Source organism: Salmo salar, chromosome ssa18 (assembly GCF_905237065.1).
Source record: "Salmo salar chromosome ssa18, Ssal_v3.1, whole genome shotgun sequence".
In the NCBI taxonomy this organism is placed as follows: domain Eukaryota; kingdom Metazoa; phylum Chordata; class Actinopteri; order Salmoniformes; family Salmonidae; genus Salmo; species Salmo salar.
This window is the reverse complement of record NC_059459.1, coordinates 12,971,510-12,985,979: the sequence shown is the minus strand read 5'-3', so window position 1 is coordinate 12,985,979 and position 14,470 is coordinate 12,971,510. Positions and strand designations below refer to the sequence as shown.

The following is a 14,470-nucleotide window of genomic DNA, read 5'->3' as shown; positions in this document are numbered from 1 at the left end:
TAAAATACAGTGGTGATCCTAACTGACCTAAAACAATACATTTTTATTAGGATTAAATGTCAGGAATTGTGAAAAACTGAGTTTAAATGTCTTTGGGTAAGGTGACTTAAATGTAAATGTGTATGTAAACTTTCGACTTCAACTGTGTATATATATATTTCGGGGATGGGGGGGACGGTCTGTTATTTTACTATGGTCGGAATTAGCATGGCTCTTTTATTTTCTTAGTAGTATGGGATTGGGTAGGACTCAGACTATTTAGGTTTTTGTTGTATTTTGTTTAATATAACCGTGATCGACCACACACTCCATCACAATAGGAGGCGGCATGCACTGTTCACGTTTGTTGGCGGACCGCTAATATATGAATGAAGAAGACAAGGTTTATCGGTTTAATCAAACCGGAAATCGTAACACAGTGAGCGCTGTGTTCGTCAAAAAACTGAAATAGCTACATGGTAGTTAGAATGTTATTATCACTAGCTGCAGACATACAGTAAGTAATATGAAACGGCAATGTGTATAACATCTATTCGGTAGTAAGTGGCTGTAATTGATAGGGAAAGTCAAATTTAACAGTAAAATATGTATCGTGGACGGCCTCCACCTCGAGGAGGGTATCCGCCGCCGTACGAGGGCCGTGGCCCACCGCCCCGTGGTCTTACCCCTGGCCGGCCGTATCCTCGGCCTCCGTTTAGAGAAGAACGAGGCAGGCCCAGACCACCGTTTGAGGGTTACCATGACGGGCCACCTCCAGACTCGTACAGACGTTCTCCACCGCGCAGGAGGTATACTTCAGCTGGTTCAGGAAGTCGCAGAGGACCAGGTGCTGAATACTGGGGCAGCGGCCCTCCCCAAAGAGAAGTAAGTACAATCATTATTTGCAGGTTACTGCTACCTGACCAGCCTACCACTAGTTAATTACATTGGTAAACGTAGCTATAGGTTTTTTTTGCGTTACTAGGCTAGTTAGCATAACCATTTGATCACTGTTTATTGTTTGCTGAATCAGTAACGTTATCTGGTGTGTATTTATTACGTATTGCAAGATGAAACCGTTTATCGTTTTAAGAACCAAACGGAACTGTGTGGGGTCTACCTTAATTTGTCTCATTTTCATTATAACATTTTTCCGTTTGGAGTAAACGGTTTCTGTTTGAAATAAATCAAGCAACAAACGAAACGTTTTGCAACTGAATCGACATAAGGATTATACTCCTGTGCAGGGGAGGAGACAATGAATATGACAAGTCTCCTCTAGCCCAGTTAACAACCATTCATTTTACCATTAGACAGTTCTGCAAGTCAACAAACGTTTGTTTCTCCCCAAATATGGAGTTTCGCTGAGCAACTTAAATAATTTACTGCCATTATGCCTGGTATGTACTTCCAAAAAAATTTCAATTTACAAGCACCCCAAAGAAGTATTGTTTTGGACCAAATCTCTTCAGAATGATTACTATAAAAACATTGTCTACTTAATCTATTTAAATACAGGGGTGAAAGTAAGGCGCTTCAGGTACAGTGTCCAGGCAAAATCAATAGTGGGGGTACGCCATACCTGTACAACCTTAGCCTATCACAATAATGAAAACAATTTGTCATTCATCCCCCCTTCTCTCCCCTGTAACTATTCCCCAGGTCGCTGCTGTAAATGAGAATGTGTTCTCAGTCAATTTACCTGGTTAAATAAATAAAAACAAATGTCAAGCAAACTGTAGGCTATTACTGCATTATTTCTAATTACTGTAAGTGTCAGAGGCAGGACAAATGTGCAAATGGAAACGGGTGGATAGCCTACGCTCCAAAATGCAATGTGGTTCGACAAGAACACAGAAAGTTTGCCAAGGCAGAGATGAATGATGGACACGAGACGCACACAGACAGCAGTGGAGGCATTCATTCTGGACTAATGACCATCACCAAATGTCATTACATTTTTGGTGTTTTGTGTAACAGATGTCTCTTTCCATTCACCACTGTTTGGAGGTTGGAAATATGTTGCTTGTGGATGAACATGCGTGGGTAACCTACGCTCCACCAACGCTGCATCATGTTCATTTAAACATCAGTTAGGTAGCCTACGGTAGAAAGAGTAGTAGCCATTGTGGTTTTTCTGTATCCAATAGACTGGAGACTAAATGTATTACAATGTCATGAGATAATAATAAAAAGGGTCTTAACTTATTAATAGGGAGGGAGAGTGCAGGAGAAAGTCAACCAAAAAGGCATGCAGGTGGATGTCAGCTTTGGAGCGGCTGCAGCATAATCAGAGGTGGACAGCAAGTGGTGCTAAAAGTAATTCATTTCAACAATAGTTTTTATTTTAATTTGACTTCACTAACAACATGAGGGCTTTGTTGTAGCCTATTTCTTCCTATGAAATAAGAGGTAGGCCTACCTGTTTGGCAGATGCAGTTATGCTATCCATAGATTTACCAGTATAACCAAACCGCCAATACTGTCACCACGCACTCCGTAAATACATCCGTGTCTGAGAAGGGCTTGGCTTGGTGTTTGGTTAAAACCATGGGTCAAATTGAGTGAGGGTATGCCATACCTAGGGTTGCAAAGCGTCAGAAACCTTCCGGTATATTTCTGGAAATTTTCCATGGGAAGTTGAGCCCTGGAATTTGGGGAATTTTGCTTAAATTCATCAAAGAAGTTAGCTTATTAACAGTAAACCTTTTTTGTGCTATACACACAAGGCAATTATAGGTATTGTGGCATATTTTGGTTAAACTATCCCCAATTCAATGGAATTGCAACTCTCTACATGCACAGTGCATTAATCCATCACATGTGCAGTGCACTCTTCCAACACATGTACAGCTGATTCTCAAAATCTTGCACACTAATGAGATGCTATTGAGCCCACACTACTACACTGTCTGAGCCAAGGACTACATGCTTTCTGGTAAGTTTTGATTACAATACTGGGTGGGGTGAATATATTTTATGACATTTTTTGTTAACTAGTAAATAGTAGCCTACAACAAAGTGTGTTTTAAATCATTTATAACTTGTTAACAATTTCTACTAGTTAGTTTTTGCTACCATGTGGGTTTTAGCTTGCTTGAGCCTGCTAACTGAGGAGTGTTAATTCCCCTGTTTCCATACATGTTTCATTTTAAAACACTTATCTTACAAAGGAGTTGTTTCATCTAACTGCTTAACTATTTAGCTGTACATGGAATTGTATTTGGGTTGCTTTTACTCATTTTTTTCTAATCTTTACGGGAAAATGCCACAGGCACTATCTGATGTGTGGAGACATTTCACTGCAGCTATTGTAGAAGGAAAAGCTGTGTACATTTGCAAATACTGTGCGAAATCATATGTGAAGAATGCAACAAAGATGCAGAATGATCTGGCCAAGTGCATAAAGTTCCCTCACAACAAGCAACCTCTGACAAAAGTCCCTCTACTTCTATTTGAGGTGGAAATTATGAATCAGAAGTTTGGAATCAGAAGTTTGTTTGACTCAATGGAGGAACGTAGTCAGAGAAATGCTGATTAATGTCTTACTCGAGCTGTGTATGCAACTGGTTCACCTCATGCTCACAGGCAATGTGTATTGGAAGAGGTTTCTGAATATTCTTTGCCCACATACACCCATCCAACCAGACATGCTTTATCTACTCATTTGCTGGATGCAGAGTTCAACAGAGTTCAAGTGAATGTCAAGCAAATCATAGAGAAAGCAGAGTGTATTGCAATCATCTCTGATGGGTGGTCGAATGTTTGTGGGCAAAGAATAATTAACTACATCTCCACCCCTCAGCCAGTATTCTACAAGAGCACAGACACAAGGGACAACAGACATTGCAGATGAGCTGAAGGCAGTCATCAATGACCTTGGACCACAGAAGGTATTTGCACTGGTGACAGACAATGCTGCAAACATGAAGGCTGCTTGGTCTAGTGGAGGAGTCCTACCTTCACACCCGTTGGCTGTGCTGCTCATGCATTGAATCTGCTCCTCAAGGACATCATGGCACTGAAAACAGTGGATACACTCTACAAGAGAACCAAGGAAATGGTTAGGTATGTGAAGGGTCATCAAGTTATAGCAGCAATCTACCTCACCAAGCAAAGTGAGAAGAATAAGAGCACCACATTGAAGCTGGCCCGCAACACCCGTTGAGGTGGGGATGTCATCATGTTTGACAGTCTCCTGTAGGGGAAGGAGTCTCTCCAAGAAATGGCTATATCACAGTCTGCCGATATGGACAGCCCCATAAAGAGGATCCTCCTGGATGATGTATTGTGGGAGAGTGGTAAGCAGCCTGAAACTCCTGAAACCTATAGCAGTAGCCATTGCATGGATTGAGGGAGACAATGCCATCCTGTCTGATTTTCAGACTGCTTGCAGATGTAAGAGAAGAAATCCATACTGCCCTGCCCACTTCACTGTTGCTCCAAGCAGAGGAAACTGCAGTTCTGAAATACATCAAAAAGCGTGAAGACTTCTGTCTGAAGCCCACACATGCCGCAGCGTACATGTTGGACTCCAGGTATGCTGGCAAGAGCATCCTGTCGGGTGCAGAGATCAACAAGGCCTATGGTGTCATCACTACTGTCTCTCGCCACCTTGGCCTGGATGAGGGCAAGGTTCTTGGCAGTCTGGCGAAGTACACTTCCAAGTTTATTACGGACAGAACTCTCCCCATCTTTACAACCTTTGAATCTACATGTTTTGACAATGACAATCTAAGGTAAAGTAATTTAGTCTCAAGTTGTTCAGCCACACCATTCATTACCAGATTCAGCTGAGGTCTAGAACTTAGGGAATGATTTGTACCAAATACAAAGCTCTTAGTTTTAGAGATGTTCAGGACCAGTTTATTACTGGCCACCCATTCCAAGACAGACTGCAACTCATTAAGCATTTCAAAGGACTTCATTACAGACAGAAATACTCAACAGTTTCATCAACTGTCCGGGTGGCTGGTCTCTGACGATCCCGCAGATTAAGAAGCTGGATGTGGAGGTCTTGCTGGTGTGGTTACACGTGGTCTGTGCTTGTGAGGCCGATTTGGACGTACTGACAAATTCTTTAAAATAAGGATACACGATATATCTGTGAACATATCAGAATCGGCCGATACCAATATTTGCATTTTTAGCTAATATCGACTGATTCTGATATGTTCACAGATATATTGTGCATGTCTGGTTTAATGCCCCGATGTGCAAAACCGATGTCAAAGCTGACGTGCATGCCTATATAACGTAGGTACATGACTTAATGATGCCACGTTAAATTTTGCGCTATACGCACAACACAGCATTCCTAAACTAGCCCACAATGTCTGCTGTGTGGATCGACAGTCAACAAGTCGAGCAGTCATTTAAAAGCGTAACGAAATCTCAGCGAGACAACTCAAAGGTGAAATCTATTAAAGCCAACATAATGGCATTCATTGCCCTTGACAATCAACCGTTCTCTGTCGTGGGTGATGTTGGCTTTCGCCGACTGGTCGAGCACAGGTACACACAACCAAGTGCGCTATTTTTCAGATGTTTCCCTACCGGAGTTACAGTAATAGCGTCACTGCTATTAGCTTCACGACATGCATACTATGGAATGCCGTTTGGGTCTTTGCGTGTCAAAAAAAAGATACAGTGGCACTGTCAAAGCTGTGCAAACAAGCTAACACCGGCCACGAACAATGTGTTTACAATACCGCGTTGGTAATAAAGCATCATTTGTTCGACCGCACATTCTGGTCTAGCTATCTTTAGCTTGGTACCTAGCTAGCACCAATACAAGCAGCCAGAAAACAATGACCAGTAGAACCTACAGTCATTTTCATTATTCTTAGCAATGATTTAGGAATCCTTGTGAGTAGGTATTGGCTAGCTTGCCACTTGTTGTTCGCCTACTGAAATTGAGCTTCAGTTCATGAAAATAAATAGCTAGTCAGCAACTTAACCCTGTTGCCCAAAGCTAATGTTATAAGCAGCCAGCTAGCTTCATCTGGCTAGTGAGGCTCGACCACTCCGTGTTATGTGTCGTGAAGCTAGCCACAATAAGTATTAGGCACAATGGTGGAATTTGCAGTTTGCCTTCAAAATAAAAGTATGTTATTGACAGTAATGTTACAACTGCACATTTTATTGTCCTTTTAATGTTCCCAGCACAATGTGAAATGATTGTGCCGTTTAATCAGCTTTTTGCTATGCCATACCTGTAAGGTGTATGGAATATCATAGCAAAGGAGAAATGCTTGCTAACGGGGATAAACAAAATTGTGCACAACATTTGAGAAATTAGCTTTTTGTGCATATGGAACATTTCTGGGATCTTTTATTTCAGCTCATGAAACATGGGACCAACACTTTACATGTTGCGTTTATATTTTTGTTCAGTATAAACCCAACGTGGTGTGGCACAGCCACCTGATTGAAAAGTGCTGTGGCAAATGCTGCCTCGCCACATGTTTTCCGGAGGCCCTGGTTGTAGGTAATGAAATAAATGACATTTCGGGATACTGTACCAACCTGTGCGTGGCAGCAATGAGTGATTTTATTGGTGCCGAAGAGGTGGATTTGGCACGTGATAAAAAACAATACATAGATTCTTTCCAGACAATGTTTTTTTTGGTTGCTTGTAAATGTTTAACTGTTTTTTTTGGAAGTACGTATCGGTTGCTCACAAACTCCATATTTCGTGAGTAACAAACGTATTTTGACAATGTTTGCAGAGCTGTCTAATGGGAAAATTAATGGTATCTAGCTGGGCTAGAGAGGAGACTTGACATTCATTGTCTCCTCTACCCTGATACTGGTTAAATTGTTAGCTAGCTAGCTAACGTTAGCTACATGTGCAGGTGCAATTTTATTAATTTATTTACATTGGAACTGGAAGTTAGTCCTGTCCCTTGCACTGGCTCATATTGCCTTTTTTACTGGAACAATGCATCAATTGCACAAAATGCTGTCTTATCATTTCAAGATCCCAGTGTTATGAAACTGATTACATATCTAATTCTGTCATTAGAGATCTCCATCTCCCCGTGGTGGCATCCCCACTGACCACAGTCTGGTAATCACTGTGGGCAATGAGTTGACTGGACCACCTGGGGTAGGGCTACCCTCAAGAGACTACCCTCCTTACATGCCAAAAAGGTCCAGTTATGACGGCCCTGATGACCGTGGCCCCAGGAGGCAGAGTCCCAGCAGGGGGAGAAGCCGTCCTCGTAGCCGCAGCCCGGGATTCGGGGGACGGAGCAAGAGCCGTCCTCGTAGCCGCAGCCCGGGATTCGGGGGACGGAGCAAGAGCCGTCCTCGTAGCCGCAGCCCGGGATTCGGGGGACGGAGCAAGAGCCGTCCTCGTAGCCGCAGCCCGGGAATCGGGGGACGGAGTAAGAGCCGTCCTCGAAGTCGCAGCCCTGCAATGGGGAGACGGAGTAAAAGCTGTGTCCGAAGTCGCAGCCCTGCAATGGGGGGACGGAGCAAAAGCCGCGCTCGAAGCCGCAGCCCTGAAATGGGGGGACGGAGCAAAAGCCGTGTCAGAAGTCGCAGCCCTGAAATGAAGGGACGGAGCAAAAGCCGGGCCCGAAGCCGCAGTCCTGAAATGGGGGGACGAAGCAAAAGCCGGGCCCGAAGCAAAAGCCCTGAAATGGGGGGACGGAGCAAAAGTCGTGGAAGGAGCAAGAGCCGTCCGCCAAGCAGGTCCCGAAGCAGGAGTGGGAGTCATGGCCAGAGCTATGGACAGGCCCGCAGTATGAGCAGAGCAAAGACTGCTGGCCCACGCAGGAGCCGCAGTGTCAGTACTAGCAGCACCAGCAGTAGCAGGAGCAGCAGGGGAGGTGATAATAACTTAAAGAAGACGAGTGGGTTCAAGGAGCTAGAGTTGGCCCGTCGCCGCAAAGAGATGGAAGACATGCTGAATATTCCCACAAAGTCCATCCTGAAGAGGCGCTTGGACTCTGAGACTGACTCCCCGTCATATGTGCAGGTAGTGGGCATGTCATTTTATTACTATGTTAAATTAATTATGTTACATATAGCTGTGTATTGTGTTACCCATCTCTATACTCACTCTAACCCTGTCATCCCACAAGGCTTTATTTTTTCTTCATCCAAATTATTAGTCATGATAAATTTCGTCATCATAGATTATTCTTTTGTTTTTGTTTTGCAGAACAGTGATTCTCCAAGAGTTGACCCTACTGGTGAGGCTGAGGCCGAGCGTCTTCTCTCAGCTATGAAAGGCATGGACCCTGTCATGTTGGCCACCATGCTGGGGGAACTGAGGGATGACCCACACATGGCCCAGGGTAGGCTGGACCACAGTGGGATTGCAGGGATCCTTGACCTGTTGGGAGGTGCACCTGCACCACAGGAGGAGAAAAAGAAGAGGGTACCAGACATTGACGATGAGGAGAAGTTCCTTTATGGAGATGAAGATGATGTAGAGCGGGGCAGGGCACCAGCAGAAGCTCCCCGTCAGCACAGTCTGTCAGAGCTCTATGATGATATTATGAGTGAGCCGGCACGCTATGGCACCTCACCGCACCTAGAGGGCCATCCTGGTATTGTAGATCCGAGAAGCTCTCATCAGCAACAGATGGACATGAGGTATCGGCATCAAAGCAGGTCCTCTGCCATCCCTGACCATAATATCAAGGTTGAAGAGCCTAATGACTACCCACCAGGAACAGGGCCACTGGAAGGGAAGGAGAAGCAAGACGTGGAGGAGTACGAGAAGATCCAGGACCTCCTCAAAACCATCGGGCTGGACCTGGGGGTGACAGAGATCAGCAAGATGGCTGCCAGGACTCAGGAGCGTCTCCATGGAAAGAGGCCCCCTCCGAAAACCCCCTCCCGTCGACCTGGCAAGAGGCGGGATCGGTGTGACTCTTCAGGAAGCTCAGACAGGAGCAGGGGCAGGCATAGGAGCTGCAGTGGGAGCAGCTCTAGCAGTCGTAGCGACAGCCACAGCCCGAGCCGTAGTAGCAGCCGTGATAACAGCAGGAACCGGAAGAAGTCACCCCCATCTGACAGGCACAGCATCCATGGGAAGACTCGAGGCGGCAGAGAGGTGAGGACTGAGGACAGTAGCTGGGGGCAGAAGGCTTCACAAGCCCCTGAAACTACTCCAGTGCCACCCACCCACCCATCTCTCTCCATGCCTGCCTACGCCCAAGCCCAGGCGCATGGTCTGGTACCACCCAACTATCCACCTCCTGGCTATGGGCAGTATGGGAACTGGCCTTACATGCCCCAACAGTGGCCCATGTACCCACCTCCGTCTATGGGCATGCCACCTCAATCTCCCATTGAAGATTTTCCAAACACTCCGCCTTTTGACAGACCATACCTTAAAGTTATTCAGCCAGAGTTGCACCAGGGGGGTGATAGAAAGGGTGAGAATAAACTGATGGCATTAAATAAGTGGATGTTTAATGACTTGTTCATTCCCCATCAATATATACTGTACCAGTCAAAGGTTTGGACATACCTACTCATTCCAGGGTTTTTCTTAATTTTTACTATTATTCTACATTGTAGAATAATAGTGAAGACATCGAAACTATGACTTAACACATATGGAATCATGTAGTAACCAAGAAAGTGTTAAAAATATATATTTTTAGATTCTTCAAAGCAGCCACCCTTTGCCTTGATGACAGCTTTGCGCTCTTGGCATTCTCTCAACCAGCTTCACCTGAAATTCTTTTCAAACAGTCTTGAAGGAGTAGCCACCCTTTGACTTTAACCTTTATTTAACTAGGCAAGTCAGTTCAGAAAAATTCTTCTTATTTACAATGACGGCCTACACCGGCCAAACCCAGACGACGCTGGGCCAATTGTGCGCCACCCTATGGGACTTCCAATCATGGCCGGTTGTGATACAGCCTGGATTCGAACCAAGGTGTCTATAGTGAAGCCTCTAGCACTGAGATGCAGTGCCTTAGACCGCTGCGCCACTTAATGATTTCCAAGAGTGTGTAATGCTTTCTCTCAACCACTTTCATGAGGAATGCTTATCCAACTGTCTTGAAGGAGTTCCCACATATGCTGAGCACTTGTTGGCTGCTTTTCCTTCACTCTACAGTCCAACTCATCCCAAACCATCTCAATTGGGTTGAGGTCGGGTGATTGTGGAGGCCAGGTCATATGATGCAGCACTCCATCACTCTCCTTGGTCAAATAGCCCTCACACAGCCTGGAGGTGTGTTTTGGGTCATTGTCCAGTTGAAAAAGAAATGATACTCCCACTAAATGCAACCCAGATGGGATGGCGTATTGCTGCAGAATACTGTGGTAGCCATGCTGGTTAAGTGTGCCTTGAATTCTAAATAAACCACTGACAGTGTCACCAGAAAACATCCCCACACCATCACACCACCTCCTCCATGCTTCACGGTGGGAACCACACTTGCGGAGAGCGGTCATCCGTTTACCTACTCTGCATCTCACAAAGACACGGCGGTTGGAACCAAAAATCGCAGATTTGGACTCATCAGACCAAAGGACAGATTTCCACTGGTTTCATGTCCATTGCTCGTGTTTCTTGGCCCAAGCAAGTCTCTTCTTCTTATTGTTGTCCTTTTAGTAGTGGGTTTCTTTGCAGCAATTTGACCATGAAGGCCTGATTCACGCAGTCTCCTGTGAACAATTGATGTTGACATGTGTCTGTTACTTGAACTTTGAAGCATTTATTTGGGCTGCTATTTCTGAGGCTGGTAACTCTAATGAACTTATCCTCTGCGGCAAAGGTAACTCTGGGTCTTCCTTTCCTCTGGCGGTCCTCATGAGAGCCAGTTTCACCATAGCTCTTGATGATTTTTGCGACTGCACTTGAAGAAACTTTCAAAGTTCTTGACATTTTCCAGATTGACTGACCTTTATGTCTTAAAGTCATGATGGCCTGTCGTTTCACTTTGCTTATTTGAGCTGTTCTTACCATAATATGGACTTGGTCTTTTACCAAATAGGGCTATCTTCTGTATAACACCCCTACCATGTCACAATGCAACTGATTGGCTCAAATGCATTAAGAAGGAAATAAAGTCCACAAATTGACTTTTAACAAGGCACACCTGTTAATTGAAATGGATTCCAGGTGACTACCTCAGGAAGCTGGTGGAGAGATTGTCAAGAGTGTGCAAAGCTGTCATCAAGGCATGGGTGGCTACTTTGAAGAATCTCAAATATAAAATATATTTTGATTTGTTTAACACTTTATTGGTTACTACATGATTCCATATGTGTTATTTCATAGTTTTGATGTCTTCACTATTATTCTACATTGTAGAAAACAGTAAAAGTAAAGAAAATCCCTGGAATGAGTAGGTATGTCCAAACCTTTGACTGGTACAGTATATATTTTGTGATCAATGAAACTGCAGCACATAACTCCTGTCTAATTTTGTACATTCTTCCTGTATAGCATCATCCAATATGGCCCCTCAAGATAATGGCAAGGACAGGAGGGTTTTAGAGGAGCGAAATAATGAAAGCCAAAAACGAAAGGTGGAGTATTCAGCTATCCATTTCAATTCAAATGCCATTTGACACTGTTTTGGCTGGTTTTGTTCTCTTTCCATAGACTTGTTCTCTAATGATTCTCCATTCTGTAGGTTCTTGAAGAACGGGAAAAACTGAGACGAGACAGAGAGATCCGCATGAAAAAGAAAGATTATCTCATGAAGGAACTAGAGAGATTGCGGAAACAGCAAGGTACTTCAATCATCTCATTCCTTTCCTATATTTCTTTGTATTTTAATTCATAAATGTTCATTAGGTTTTTGTACAGTTGGATAAAAAATGTATTGTCTTGGTAGGGGAGCTTCTGCGCAAAAAGCGTCGTGAAAAGGATGGCCATAAGGACCCGTTACTGTCTGAGATCAGTCGGCTGCAGGAAGAGGTCATGACTCAGATTGCTGAGCTCCGCAAAGAGCACGAGGTAGCAGAGAAGAAACGATCCGAGCTTGACAAGGTGGCTCTCATTCTGGGTCTACAACCAAATGACAAGCCCCGGCGAGAGGGTAGGGGTTCTGCGGACCTTGAGCAGCCAACCCACCCACCACATCCAGAGAAAGAGAAGAAAAAGGAGCGTGCTCACATCAGAGAGAAATCACCTGTGGCCCATGCCTCTGCTAAGGTAGAATTCCGTAAGCTGCTCCAGGCACAAGCCAGAGAGCTGAAGTACTGGTATAACCTTAAAAGATTCGTTGCTGCAGAAACATCATTATTTTGCTGAAATTGACATGCAGCCTTTGCTTTATTTTAGAATATCAGTCTAAATGACTTTTTGAATAACTATTCAAAAGGGCCGGTTTGGATTTAAATGTCTAGTTGCCCTTGTCTGATCCATTAAATACCAGTAAGCAGTATTTACTTTGAATACCTGGCATTTAGACTTCTGCTTATACATCAGATATGGGGTTAATCAATGTTGATGCAACTACTCAGTCTAACCTGGGCAAACCGTGTGCTCTGTCATATGTTGGTGTTGCCCAAGAGGCAGTTGGTCACTCCTCGATTTAAAAGTTCCCTCTTTGTATGCCAATGTCTGACCCAACTGATCTCATAACTGGTCTGCAAATACATGCATATTTACAAATGAATGTGTTTTATACCCGCAACCTAGGTGGAACCTGTTCACTTTCATATGGCCAACAGTTGTGATTAAGCTTAAGCTCTTCCTACATTTGACAATATTGTTTCGGAGCTCACTATTTGTTGTTTATGAAAGACCACAACCATATCAAACTTTTTCTCTGAAAGTGTTTCTGGAGATGCCAAACTCAGTAAGATGTTTGCGTTAGAAGCTTGGACTTAGGGTATTTACATTCATAAATTGAAAGAAGGCCATCTTTTTCCCCAGTTGTTTGTAATTTAACTGTCATTTATTTGAAAGCATTTTTCACAATCAACATGTAGCAAGAAGATCAGAGATTAGTTGGGATGAATACTTTGCATACAGAGAGGAATCCTAATTATGTGGCCTGTTTTTAATCCTTTTCATTGGCTCTAATTCTTTCAAATTTGTGTTTTAAAAAGAGAATGTTAATAGGGTGGTCACTCATCTCTAATTTCTCGTTCAAAAAAACGCAATCATAATGTATTCAATTTAAATAATTTAAGTTATTAAATATTGAAAACCTGTATCGTTTGAAGACAAGAATACACCAAAATTTAATGTTTTTATCTTTACAGTGGAGCAGAGTGGTATCTTATAAGTCAAATGGATTTTAATGGCGAGGGTGCATACACTTGTAGGAATTGAAATATGAAGTCATGGTTTTACCACTAACTCCATGGAGTTTTTAAACTACGGCGTGCAACATGGTTCAGTGCTCCAATAAATCAGCACAATATACTTTTTCAGATTTTTCAAATTGCCTGCGTCTTGGCGTTTAACTTGGATCATGTATACTGGGCTTATGACGATACAAAGAAGAGTAACAGAGCGCAACGTACAAATACGGCAAACTTGGTAAACAAGGCATTTGTTGTAAGTCCGTGGGTGCCGCCATCTTTATGACCTCTATTGGAAACTCGACTCTGAATTTTAGCTGTTTGGTTGACAGCAGTAAGTCTCTTGAAATATCATACTTGAAGTTTTTCCACTCTTCACTCATGGTCTGTGAACAGCACTCATTGAGTCCATTTCTCTCGACTGCTTTACTCTGCTCACAAATCAGTACTTAATGTGATTTTTGACCATTAATTGGTGGAGATTAGCGTACAAGGATACGACGATATGAGTCCTGTATTAGCCTTAAACAGGATTCTCTGATAACTCACGAGTAACTCCCTCAAGGCTGGAACACAGATCGCCTATGTTGCCAAGGTAAGAGATTTTGAAAACTTCAGTGTTTGGGGATCATCGTAAAATTCTCTTTATCGAACATCCGTTTTAATTTTTAACACTCAATGTATTTTTTTGTCTGCTTCCTCTAGGCTTATTTAGCTCTTTTGCTGACTTGTGTAACTTCTGTTCTTCATTAGGCAGCATCGTCGTCCTCAAGAGCCTCTCCTGAAAAACCGAAGAAGAAAGCCCCCGCCAGTACCCAGCGTCCTGAGACTCCAGCAGACCTGTTTGAATACTATGACGCTGGGAACCACTGGTGCAAAAGCTGCAATGTCACCTGTGGTTCCATGTTCGATTTTTTCACGCACTTGCACAGCAAATCTCACCGAAAGGTTTGTGTACTATTTGTAGAATGTCCCAATAAGACTCCGGCTTCAGCAGTTCCGTGCTCAGGAGTTCTGCTGTGGAACCAGTCACATATACAGACTACAGAGAACAACCAAACTATCCTTGCTAAGCCACTCAGTAAACAAACGCTGTAAGCTAGCTACAGTGTTGCTGAATGTAGTCTTATTAATATATTTTGCAAGTGGTTAGGAAGCCGTGCTGTACTTGCGCTCCAGCCATGCTGGTAACTGCAAGATAAACAATAAGATTGCATGGCCAGAACTACTGCTTTATAATACATTATTA

The 14,470-nt window shown here is 43.6% G+C and overlaps 1 protein-coding gene across 4 annotated transcripts in view; it reads left to right on the top strand.

The window, feature by feature from the left end:
• Positions 1 to 387: 387 nt before the first annotated feature.
• The window catches only part of LOC106576727 (zinc finger protein 318), a 27,273-nt gene continuing 13,190 nt past the window's right edge, over positions 388 to 14,470 (top strand). For all 4 annotated transcript variants that reach the window (XR_001321990.2, XR_001321989.2, XR_001321988.2 and 1 more), the window contains exons 1-7: positions 388 to 864; positions 7,007 to 7,966; positions 8,153 to 9,377; positions 11,408 to 11,490; positions 11,598 to 11,697; positions 11,802 to 12,121; positions 13,975 to 14,169. Coding sequence is in view for 1 of the 4 variants with exons in the window: in XM_014154076.2 (XP_014009551.2) it covers positions 586 to 864; positions 7,007 to 7,966; positions 8,153 to 9,377; positions 11,408 to 11,490; positions 11,598 to 11,697; positions 11,802 to 12,121; positions 13,975 to 14,169 (3,162 nt within the window). In the remaining 3 variants the exon portion in view is untranslated. The remainder of the gene's footprint in view (positions 865 to 7,006; positions 7,967 to 8,152; positions 9,378 to 11,407; positions 11,491 to 11,597; positions 11,698 to 11,801; positions 12,122 to 13,974; positions 14,170 to 14,470) is intronic.